Here is a 13,223-nt window from a genome sequence, read left to right on the forward strand (position 1 = left end):
CATAACATTAGCACTTTAGCCAGCTAGATTAGATTAGATTAGAACATTTAATTAATCCCCAGTGTGGAAACTCATTTGCCGGCAAAAATTCATACTGACAACAATAGACAAAACAGACAATAAACACACTACAAGGAGCAAACAAAACCAGAAGATACCCCATAAATGAATCACTGTATATCATAGTGTGCATTATAAATAAAGTATATATATACATACATGTATATACATTTTAAAAAGATTTAGAGATGCAACAACTAAATCTAAATAAAAAGCAACCTAAAGGTGTTCATTAAAAAACAAAAGAGCTCCTGGGTGTTTCAGTGGATCACCGAGGCATCCGGAGTCGCTGCCTGAATGAAGTTCTGAGTCCATTACGAAACACGGTGGAGTGGAAGGCCTTCAAAAGAATTGATTGTTTTTAAGGCCAATCACTGAACCGGCCATTCTGATCGTCTTATTGATCCCGTTTCAACTATTCATAAACACAAACATTTTGCTGTGGTCATTCCAGGCTCTCGCTCACACGTCCTCGCAGATAACAGATCAATGCTCTCTCCCCATCACAGATCATTCAGTAGTTACACTGATCAGGGATCAGATACATTCCACAACAGCACATTATGACTAAAGGTGACACACCAAAAGAGATTTTTTCGCGCGACCGTATCCCATCAAAAGTCAACGTACCGACGCGCTTGGCTGCGATAGACGCTACATTTTTCCTGGCGGCGCGTTTCGGGCGACGCGTTTTCAGCGGCGACAATTGTCGCCGCTAGTTGAAATATTTCAACTTTGAGGCGATCATTTCACAACTCGGGCCAATCAGCTGTCGAGTTGCTCCGCGCGTCATCGCTGTCCCGCCGCTAACAGCCTGAGAGTAAGTGCTGCCTCAGATTTCAAGCCCACCAGAACAAAATAACCTTCTAATCGTAAACAGGAAGTGGTTTGTGATTTGATAAAATAGGCTTGTTTAAAATCAACCCCTTCTCGCCTGGTGGCCTGGTCCGGTACTGTTGCAGCATCAACAGTACCGGACGTCACACACACATATTTATAGAGATCCGGTTAAAAAAAATATTAACTACGAACTTCGTGGACATGGACACATCCACGTGACTTAGCAACGGCCAGCGCCAGTGACGTAGTATTAGATATTGAGAGAGACTATCTACGGTGTGTGCGTCAAACAAACAGGACTTTCGACTATGAGATTAGTGTTTGAGACTACGTGTGTCGGAGTGTTATGTGATACCAAGCTCCGCACCATGGGCGACCGGGCCTTTTGCTCGGCAGCGCCACGCTTGTGGAACAGTCTCCCTGACCACCTGAGGGAAACTCAGACACTGAACTCTTTTAAAACTGGCCTAAAAACCTTTTTATTCAGGAAGGCATTTCTTTTACCTTGAGTTAATTTATTGTCAGCTATTACATTCTGATTTTTTTTCTTTTTATGGGTTGCTTTAACTATGTTTTAATCGGTTTTATTTGTTTTTACTATATGTGTGGCACTCTGAGATTCTTTGAAGGAAGAGTGCGATAAAAATGAAATGCATTATTATTATTATTATATCGTGACGTGACAGTTTCCCTAAACCTAGATCTGGTTTTGTTGCACAGTGTCGTGGTAATGGTACGAAAGATACTTCAATTAAAATACATTAGTTTGAAAAATGTGATGAGTAACACACACAAAGGAATTGATGTCCACATCCAAGAATCACGAGATTCAAATGTTTTGATAATATCACATAATGCCGTGACTGTGTTGATGCCACCAGGTATTAAACCAGTTTGGATGGAGATGTAGGTGTCGTTCTAGTCGCTGCTGATGTCACGCCACTAGCTTTAACCTTTTAAGCCCCAAGCTTTTTATATAGGCCTCTGCTCCGAAAGTGGCATACCCAAACTAAAAAGGCTGTATCTCTGCAACCACTAGGGCTACTTTAATCATATTTACCTTTAAAAAATATATATTTTGTTCAGAAGTGTACATATCAGTATATATGTAAATGGATAAGAGTAAATGAAGATGGCACACAGAATTGAAATAAAGCACTTGCAGGATGATTATATGTTTGGAATGAGGCAGTTGAAAGGTTTAAAACCCTCACAAATCCCCACATTTCTTTATTTTTCTTTAGACTTCCTCCCGTTTATCAGATTTGGCATCTCCCTCTGGACCCACAAAAGGCTGATATGCACTCGTTTTTCCCGAGACCTGTAAACACACACATAATCAGTGAATTATTTGACTGGGAAGTTCCATGTAAAGACCCCGTTTGCCTCCAATGTGTTCCTGCTTCAGGTGCCTCGAGGAGAAATCGTCAATAAAATGCTGTTCTATTCCGTTTCTCATCCATTATGAACGACACCATCAAACTGCACGCTGACATCACTGTAATAATATTGTCTAAACGGCTCCTACTTGCACTCTCTGCTTTACAAATGCAATGCATTTCATTTCACTGAAAGGCGCAATAAGTGAATTAACATTTGCATCTCAACACAAAAGAGGACATGAGACCAGAAATGTGAAGGGCTTTCACGGTGGCACCCGGCTCCACTCATTATTGTTAGATGTTGTTAATCCATTTGACTTCTTGTTTTGCTCACTACCAACTAACACTGGATACAACTGAAGTGTCAGATATCAGCCTCATCGCGGGAAAAAATTTCAACATCTTTTACTATCGTTTTATCTCCATTCATCGCAACAATGCTGATTTGTTTCATACAGATGGGAGCTGAAAACACTTAATATCATCAAAAGCTTAAACAAATGAATGATATCTGAGAGTTTAATACATTTAGTACAGAGTCAGTTATCAAAAGCAGCCATTTCCGCTCTCTCTTGAGCCTTCTCTCGCTTCACTTTGTCACAGAAAATCCCGAATAACACATCACCCACTCATCAAGTCATTCAACTAAGCACACCAGTGAGACAGAGGAGAGAAGAGACAGATAGCAAGTGTGCATTTGTAAAAGTCATAATTTGTTTATGCCACAGATCGGATTGAATTTGATGCCTGAAAAGGACTCATTGCGGCGTGTATCTCGTGGAGTAGAGCTGATGCACGGCCGACAGCGACAGGCTGGAAACATGCAGCTTGTCCTTGCGCACCTCCACACATTAACTGAATGAGGGGCAGGACTCTTTTTACCAGAGTAGACGACTGCAGCAAAGAGGGAAATATAAGGAGGCATGTATATGGGGAGAAGGAGACGGGATGTGCTGATTGGAGCTGAGGCCCAAAGCAGCATCAGAGGGGAGATGAACATTGTGCTGCGTCAACGGGGGAAGAGAGGAGGACGAGGAGGCGTTTCCATGGGAGTGCTGCTGTGGTTTTTTTCTTCCAACAGACGCATTCCCTTATCTCCTGCCTGGGGAGAGACAAACACTGGCAGCTCAGATGAAGGGGAGTTTCCCCGGATCTATTTAAGCTGCGTAGAGAAGCAACAGAGCCCTAATTGAATTTAAGGGAGCGAGAGAAAAGTGCAGAACCTGCAGTGAGGACATGCTGTCTGCGCTGGAAGCAGGACTATCTCGACATTATGGGATGTGTCAAAGCATGCTTTCTATTAATTTACATTAAAAAAAGATGTCCGGTTGAACAAATGTGTAGCAGAAGATTCATTTGTAAGAAAGTTAACAGAAACATATGATGAGTCAGTACAAGAGCGTAGGTTTGGGAACTTTATGAAAATGTATGAACGTTTGTGTAACTTGGAAGTTATTTAAACATAACAGGAAAAAAACCTTAGTTTAAATACAAAACAGTATTCTGCACTATATAATTTAAATGAATGAATAAGAAAAATGCAGCTAAAAAGCTAATGTACAGGCACAGAATATTCTATACGCTGATTATATATAAACAACTTTCACCAGCAGTTGTGTCGTGACAAAAGAAATGGGAACATTATAAATAAATTATCATTTTAATTAGACAGTGCCTTGCCTCCTGCTGTGTTTTAACCATTGAACTAAGTGGGTGTGAACTGTTGTTTTCTCCAATGTGTGTGTTGTAGCACGATGCTGTGCTTTACTCGCTCGATGGCGATTAAAGCTTGAATGGCATTTTTCCAATTACTAAAAACATTTAAGCAGAAGGCTGGGTCATTTATTTCCGGAGTGATCTTTTTGATGCTTTGACACACTAAAAACAAAGTACCTTTTTTAATGTAGGGCTAAAATGCAGTCACAGTTACTGACTGTACCACTTTGCCTGAAACCGTAACTTATTGTGCTGAAGTTACTCTGGTGAATTTTGGATCAGGCTGGTATGGCTCACTCCTCACGTCATGACGTCACCGTCACTCAAACTGACTGTTCCCTAAAAAAGCAAAGAGAACGTCGCCTAGTCAGCACATACATGTTTTACAATGATAATAATTCCCTTAAAACAGATGGACACCATGATGTTACACCTCAACACAGAGTCGATGGAGACCTCACCTGCAGCCCTGACGGTCCAGCTGCTGCTCCTCAACCTGCACTACATCCTGAATGCATTTGAAAATAATGCCCTAATGGATATATGTAGACCGTATATGTGTAGAATATGTATTTATTTAGTTTTTTTATTCAACATCACTGTGGCAGCTGTCTCCAATCTGGCCTCGGCTGCTGGCTGGTTGGTAATCAGTCAGCAGCCGATGCTGCTCGTATAAAAGGGCAGCAGAGCTGGAGGAGAGTGAGCGGAGGCGCAGGCGGTCTGCTGTGTGTTGCTGAAATAAAGTATGTTCATGAATCCAAGCATGGTGTTGGTGGCTGATCCTTGGAGCTTTTGGGGGAAACCCACGGGTAACGGCAATGGAGTTGCCACAATCACATAATTCACAATCCAAAAGTGCTGACATGAGTTCAGATTCCACAAACTTCCTTCAGTTCCATTGCATGGTAATTATTAACGACATGCCATGAGTAAGACCTCACCTGAAGGCCTGATGGTCCGGCTGCTGCTTCCTCGGCCTGCACTACATCTGCACCGAGTGTCTGAGTTTCCTGATTACATTTCAAAATGATGCAGGTTTGCACTGTGAGGGAAGTTAGCCTGCTAACGTTACTAGCTAACGTTAACTAACAACAACCTGGGCTTCTTGATAGCTTACCCTCTGGGTGGTGAAAACACTTAGGATATCTTTTTTGGTGGCATTGTCCTAACTACAAACTACAACAGGGTCAACCATATCAATGCTAAGACCAAACCAAATACTTATATGAGGCTTTATTATTTCCTGGAGTATTTACTGCCAGCTCTCTCTCTCTGCAAGTTACGATTCCCGGTGTTTCTGACTATTTAATTACAATTAAATGACAGCATCTTGTCTAGAAGGCTCGAGGGCGCATTGAAAACGTGTACATGTATTTTTCTTCTGAGCAATGAACATAGTATAGATAATAATCTGAATGAGTTTGCAAATATATTGTGCAAAATAATTTTTCTAACAGGGAATTCAAATTAACAAAATATTGTTGGGGACACTTGTTTCTTTCCCAAACTTTGGTTGTGACTTGTCCCTCGGGACCATATGCAAACACCCCCTTGAGTCAGTATCTTTTCTTATATCTGTCTACTTGTCCCAAACTTAGGATTGTTTTCCTGTATACCTATAACATATAGCATGTTACTTCTAGCTAAAATATCAGGGTCCTTCTTTTTTTTGTATAGGACAAAATCCATGTCCCCACACAATTCTTTGCTCGCTGTTGTGGACCTTTCCATCGTTTCCCCCAACCTGAACTTTAAAGCCAACGGGATACATGGTCCGTATAAAGGATTCAGAAAAATGTAAACACCTGCAATTCTTTTACAACTACACAATCTCCATCTTCGGGGTAAAAACACTGATTGAATCTCACTTCTTTTAATTTCAATTACTTGATAAATCTCTATGCAATTTGATACATATTCAAGTTCCTCTGATGATTATATTCACTTTGACGATCCCTTCGACCATCATCAGGGTCAATCAATCAATTATTTGGTTTATAACTACCTGCATTAGCTGCACTTTGTGTTGAGGTCTAATTTATGAATTTGAGCTAACACACTAAATTAAGACAACTGGTAAACAAATACCTAAACATCAACATTATTATGTATGTATAACATGTATTGCCGCGCTGACATACGAATGCCTCTGTGCCTTAGTGCGGCCTCACGGAGCGGCTAGCATCCCTCTACACCAGCTGTACTGTATCCCTGTGGTGCTGGGTTTAAATGTTTCCCTCCTGGGTGTAAATAAAAAGCTATCTCACCTCTTGTTCTCCTAATTTCTTGCTTTGACGTGCTGTAATTCTCCAGGAGGGACTTTTGGGGATTCTGTTTTGTCTAATGGGAAACACAATCCTCCTATCCTCACTGTCGAGTTAAAACATAAACAGCTGAATCTAAAGAGGGGCTTAACTGAATCGCCTCGAAGAAATAGAGAGTGATGGAGGAGACGCGGTGATTGAATAAGCAGAGGCTGCTGTGAGGGAGCACACGTTGGGATTCGTGTGGACAGGCCTGTGATTCAAGGGAAGCAAAGGACCTTAACCTAGATCAGTATCTATCACTCCAGCAGGGAAGGAGAGCTCAACACCCACATGTTTCTAGGAAGGGAGAGGGAGAAGGAAACAGAGGTCCCTGAGCTCGATGGAAGTACGCCTGTGATGGGGAGGGGGGAGAGGGGTGGAGGTGATGTAGAGACGGATACTGGGCACATCTGTACATGTGATGTCTGCTCCTCAGAGGTCTGACACAGATGGGAGGAAGACAAAGAGGGAGAGGATGTGAAAGTAAGAGAGAGACACTAACAGTTAGATGGATGAAGGAGATCAACATGGCAAGACAGAGCCCTGGAGACGTAGCCACCAGAGAAGCAGAGTGCAAATTAAATTACACCGGAAGGGACAGACAGGTCTGGATCTGCAAGAAACACGGCACACTGCACATGGGGCTCTTTGTACGAATGTGTGTGTATGAACACACGCATCTGTGTGACAGAAACAGGTACATAGAGGGATCAAAAGCTGTAAATAACACAATAATAAAGAGTAAAGAAAGAAGGCATGACATATATTGCACTTCTGCCCATCCTGTGAGAGGGACCTCATCGGCTCTGGCTGAGGTCTCTTCTTCTTTTTTTCTGTTAAAGGGTATTTTGGGGGAGTTTTCCATTCTCCGATGTGACGGTCCAAGGACAGAGGATGTTGTATGGGTTATGAAGCCTTCTGAGGCAAATGTGTGATATTGGACTGTACAAATATAATTTAATGGAGTTAAGTTTCATTGGAAATAACAGGAAGCAATAAGGAGGTACATAACATCACATCATCTTTTCACAGAGGACATTTTGACATGTTGTTATGAACAGAAACGATGGCTGTTTTATTCCCAGTAAGACATGATCGTGTGACAGGGAGCCAGGACCCTGAAAACGAATACATCGTACACCTCGAGGACACCTCAGCTTTTCCCACGTCAAAATATATTTGGGGATACAAGCCGACCAAATGATCTCGTTGAGTTTGAGTGTCAGTTAAAAGAAGAAGTTGCCATGACGAGGGGATGATGTTTTATCAAAAGGTGGCCAGATCTGTGCACACACTTTCAGGAAGTGGAGTCTGAAAGCCACAAGTCAGAACAAACAAGAACCCACCTCAGTCAAAGGCAGCACCTGGCACTCAGCAGCAAGCCCATGTGTTCCTTCTGGAGTTAAAAAAACAGGTCGCACATCTATAGTTTATTTCTTTTGGTTGAGACTATCTTCAGTACACGAGCGAATACATATTGGAGGACGAATGAGTATTTACGACAGCGCGACGGGGTATGTGGATCCACTATACGGTGTCTATTTTCATGAAAATGAAGAGCTGTGTCACCAAATGAAACAACGTGGTTCAACTGATTTGTTTTTGATAGTTTTGGGAGCGACGATGGAGATCTGTGGCACCGATGAATAAGTTATGATTCTTCAGCTACACAGCTAACACGTCATTATATGACAGTAAACAAGGCCGGCTCAGTGACACACAGTGGTCAGGGGAGGACATTTGCATATTTTTTAGAGGGCAGTTTTTGCCCCCACTGGCTGGGGCATTTAAAAAGAAATTGGGGGCACTTTTTTTTAAAGTTGGGAAATAACATTTAACCTTTGTTCAAAAATAATACATATACTGTACTTATTTAGGCTTACAGTATATGAGCAAATGCCATCAAATGGCAATAATAAGACTATTAGGCGGTAGTCTACACATTAAAATTGTTTTCTTAGATTTTTTTAACAACAAAAAAACAGAAAACATAAATCAGGCGATTATATTCAATTGTATTATTTAATTGTTATTACATTTTTTTAAACAACTATTAACAATTATACATTATTTCTTAGTTTTTGTAGAATTCAAAAATATATTCATTATTTTTAGGTGTACCTATAGGCAATACAGATAGGACACACACAACAAAGAACAAAAACAAAATGATATTAAATTATCTAAATTATGGGGGCATTTTTTGCCCCTCTCCTAGTCATATCCGGGGCACAATTATTTTTCTTAGGGTCAGTTTTGCCCTTTGCCCTCCTGTATTTCTGACGCTGATCTTGGTGAAAGCTATAGTTTGAATGATCTGTCCATGAAGATTACTAGACTGGTTATGTCCCATTATATTTTGATGTATCCTGTAAATACATGTTGATATTGCCGCCTTTGAAAGAGTTTACGAAGTTATTATTTCCGTGACATTCGCCTCAGAACCGTACCCCACGTGTCCCCCTTTCGCCTTTCTTCCAATCTCACTGCTCATCTGTTCCCCCATGCCATGTAACTTATAAAACACTAACAACTTACATCTGCACTCACGATACCGAAACATAGTTTGTGTATACCATTTGAAATGGAGCATTGAGCAGTCGTTTAAAAATGTGGATAAGGAAGTGGAAGTGGTCTGGGACGAGAGAAACACCAGAGATAAGAGCGAGCAGCAAAAAGTATTGTTTTAAGCTGTCAAATGTCTTCTTATTTGTCAAGCAGATAGAGTGCTTCCTCGAGGAGCGGTGGTTTGTGATGCGGGCCCGGGGTGCTGTGCTTTGACAAAAGGTCACACGGACACTGGAGCAGATTAGCAATTCAGATTGGGCTAAAGGGGCTAAAAGGCTGCTGTAGCGCGGCCTGAGTCTGATTACATTACAAAGAATAGGAATGCTAATGTCCCATAGTGATTAGGTGGCATGAGAAGGAAGCAGCTCCAAGATGTTTTATGAAACCTATTCACATAAATACAACACATACATTACATGCATGCACGCACTCTGACAAACAGGCTCTATAAACTACGGCTCATAATAAAACCTCAGTCTATCCTCCCACTACCTGGCCTTCCTCTCTCACACACACACACACACACACACACACATGGATTATTAGCACTCCCAGCCCAGCCTCCTGACCATCTGCCCTTGGACAACATCCATCTTGTATATTGTTTTGTATTTTATTTAGTCAATCATTGCAATACAATACAATATTATTCTATATAATATACAAAATAGAAAGACTGAAAGGGTATAGGTAGAAGCAAAAAAATGCTTATATATTCCTATCCTAAATAATCATATAAATCAGAAAAATAATATAAAATATAGAAAAATAACCAAGAAAATAAAACATTATTTATATATATATATATATATATATATATCCACATACATCTTCCATATATATGTTTCAATCACACTTATAACCCTCAAAAATTGTTTTATAAATAATCCTTTTGAAAAACAAAAATGAGTTGACCATTCTTATATACATTTTAAACTTGTTCCATAATTGTACTACTACAATATAAATACATCTTCTTTTAATCCCTTTTTTAGCCTTTTGTACAGTAAACTTACAAACATCTCTCAAATCATAGTTACACTCATGTATTGAAAACAAACTGAACCATATATCATGGGTTTGTCTAGCTGTATCATCCTTAGGGAAGTTTTGCAAGAATACGTCCTGCTTTCCAAGGTCCACTCCCTGACCGGTGTTAGACGTCGTTGTGGTGATGCTGCAGCTCACCTGACGTTGCACAGATTGTATAACAACTGTCATAATAATCTTAATATTCAAGACAAGAAAATTGGTTATGCCACGGTGCATCAAACACAAGAACATGTTACAGCACAGGTGACAATTTCAACTGCCAAGTATAAATAAAGCTTACTGTGGATACAGAAGATACAGATGTACTGTTCTGAACCAGAGGCCGTACAAGCCAGACTGACATCCCCCCACACACACATATTTCCTATCCATCACGTGTGTTCAGCCAAACAGAAACTCCTGAACCCACGAGATTCAGCTAATCAGGTTTGGTATAGGTGGGTAAGACGCAGTGTAGCAGTCCGCTTTGTTCAGGAAATGAGATCGGTCATGGTCTTTGTGCCAGATTAATTTAAAAATTATTCATAATTGAAGTACACGGCTAACGAAACAAACATGTCTTCCTGAACGAGGGCCCTGCACAATGGGGCCGTGAGCACAGGAGGATGCACAGCTGCTGGGAGGAACTCGCCTCTGCAACGGTGCACAGCAATGAACCAGACTGAAGTGAAATTCAACCAGTGTATGCCCACCATGTAACTCTTTACAGGCGCGTTACATTCGTTCAACCCATGAATGGGCCTTGATGCCGAAACTAACACGAGAAACAGTGTGTGTCTCTCTTGTGTGTGGATGCTGTAGCCATCGGTATGCTATGTTGCTTACATGCACAGCAGGTACTCAACAGTCTGAGGGACACGGCTACCGTGTTGTTGAAACAACACACACTGGGATCAACACAAAGCTTGGATTAGGTGCAGAAATCACTCGGTGCTATTACGTTATTGAAATGAGCGCCACTCAACAGCCCTCGCTCCCCTCATCTCAGAGCTTCGGTGCAAATGTCAAACGGCACCTCCACAGTTCACAGTTCACAAAGTAGAGCATGTTAAAAGATTAGGTTGAGAGAGAGGAACAACGAAGAAACAGAGGGAGAGAACATGATGGTGGACTGTAGGGAGTCTGATGCCATCCTCTAGTCCACCATGCCATTGTCATGTGGCGCAACTGTGTCTGTGTGTGTGGGTGTGTGTGTGTGTGTGTGTGTGTGTGAGTGTGTGTGTGTGTGAGTGTGTGTGCAGACCCTGGCAGGCCAAATGATGACTAGTGGTAGCCTGGTCTCTGCAAAATAATAAATACCAGGAGGCCTATACTGACAAATATGCCCAATGGTTGCCATGACGACTGTGATACCCACCCCCTTAAATGCACGTGTACGTGCATGTGTGTGCGCATGTAGGTTCGTGTTTGCATGTGTGTGTGTGCGCGCGCGCGCGCACGCGAGACCCAACCTCCTTAGTCCTACCTTGCATTCCTCCATGCACGTCCTGACCGAGTACGCGTCGATCTCGTATTTCTGAACCAGCAGTTCAAACTCCCGGTAGTTGTCCTCCGCCAGCTGGTCAATAAGCTGATAAGCCCGAATACACTGGGTGCATCCCAGCAGATCCACCCCCATGGCCATATCCAGGGTGCAATTTAAATTGTCCGGACTCGTAAACCCGTAAAACAAATCCAAAAGTGAGTAGGAATTACAAAAAGAAAGGTACAAATCGCTCAGATTCACGTACGCCAACGGTGTCCCCTTCTCCCCTCCACCGGAGAGGGCCAGGCACACGGTCTTCGCGTTCGAGAAAGAAAAGCAGTCTTTGGACAGGCTGTCTGGAAGACAGGTGTCCATTCGCCACAGAGGCTTGGTAGAATTCTCTAGAAAAATAACGTCTTGCTTTCTGGCGAGACGGCTGGGGTCAGGTGATGGAGGGATATGCTGTCGGTGGAGGGAGTTTGGGTCCTCGTCCGTGTCCGTGAAAGCAAACCCCTTGTCCCACCGCTTGTCTCGGGTTCGCGTCAGTTTCGCCTCGGCGCAGAACCACAAGTGATCAGAGAGCAGGACGGTGATGAACAGCAGAGAGGCCAGCGACAGTCGCCATCTCTGGGCCCGCTCCGACTCGGTAAATGGCTTCTCGTTCTCTCGGGGTGCAAACCAGTATTTTAAGCGCTCATCATGCTGCCGACGCATCCAAGCACCCCTGGTCATATTTTAGGAAAGTGCTGCCCTGGCCGACTCCACCGCGGGGGCTGCTCTGCCACAATACTCATTGACTTGACGGACTCCGGTGTGTTCTCCTCTGTAAACGGTGGGGTGCCGTGCCTCCGCCGGTCCAGGGCGCTCCTCTTATCGCGCCCGCAGCAATCGGTGCTATTCCGATCCAATTAGCGCGCCCGCACAGATTAAGCTTCGCGCTGCCGCATCCTGGCTCTCCATGGCTCTTCGGGGGGAAACGGCGTCCTCTTTGACCGCATGCCCCCCCCTTCTCCCCGGGTTTGTTCTGTCGTCGGGGGGCGCAGGGAGACCAGCTGTTGCGAGCCTCGCGGTACTGATGCTGCGCGTCCGCCGCCGTTCGGTTTGAGGATTCGCTTAAAGGAGATCAACGAGCCCTTTCGGTGCACGCGCACTGTCCGGTACCTGGGTGGAAAGCCTAGAATCCTTTCTCCCGCTGGCCGTTGTCATCTTGGACCGCGGTTAAGTTGTTCGTCTTGAAACACTTTTTCGGAGAGCTGGGTCGGTTTGCGTCATCTCCATCGTTGCGATAGCTCCATCGTTGCGCAGTGGCGGAGCAGCTTATTACCTATATGCACACACATAAACACACAGCAGCACACACACACACACACACACACACACTCACACATACACGGGGAGGGAGGGAGGGAGAGAACAGACAAACAGAAAGGTGGGTACGGGGTTTTAGGTATATCCTCTCTGCTCTTCATGAGTGATATTCCCCAAAAATGGTCTTGGCAGGGCACACACACACACACACACACTTTTGGCGACATCTTGCTTTTGGTGCAGGATAGACGCGAGTCCTTTCCCGAGACCAACAATGCAGGTAAGACATCACTCTGACTGTTTCAATATAGTCATTTGGATGTATCGATCTGGTCCATTTCATACACTCAATGGAGGCTGCACATGTTGTAAATCCTCACATCGCATTGCTCCTTTTTTTCTCGCTCAGAGGAAACGCTGGTGAAATATAGATATTAAGACAAATGGGGCTTTGACAACACGACTGAAACCTCGAGGCAAGTGGAGAGCAGCTGAACAAGCAATGTTTGAACTTGTCGGTTTAAC

General features: G+C 43.2%; 1 protein-coding gene across 1 annotated transcript in view; it reads right to left on the reverse strand.

Annotated features, from left to right (window-relative positions):
* The window catches only part of LOC130205031 (NALCN channel auxiliary factor 1), an 85,791-nt gene extending 73,124 nt beyond the window's left edge, over window positions 1-12,667 (reverse strand). Inside the window, exon 1 of the mRNA XM_056432128.1 lies at window positions 11,391-12,667. Coding sequence (XP_056288103.1) covers window positions 11,391-12,122 — 732 coding nt within the window. The 5' untranslated portion in view covers window positions 12,123-12,667. The remainder of the gene's footprint in view (window positions 1-11,390) is intronic.
* Between the last annotated feature and the right edge of the window lie 556 nt (window positions 12,668-13,223).

This window comes from Pseudoliparis swirei, chromosome 2 (assembly GCF_029220125.1).
Source record: "Pseudoliparis swirei isolate HS2019 ecotype Mariana Trench chromosome 2, NWPU_hadal_v1, whole genome shotgun sequence".
NCBI lineage: Eukaryota > Metazoa > Chordata > Actinopteri > Perciformes > Liparidae > Pseudoliparis > Pseudoliparis swirei.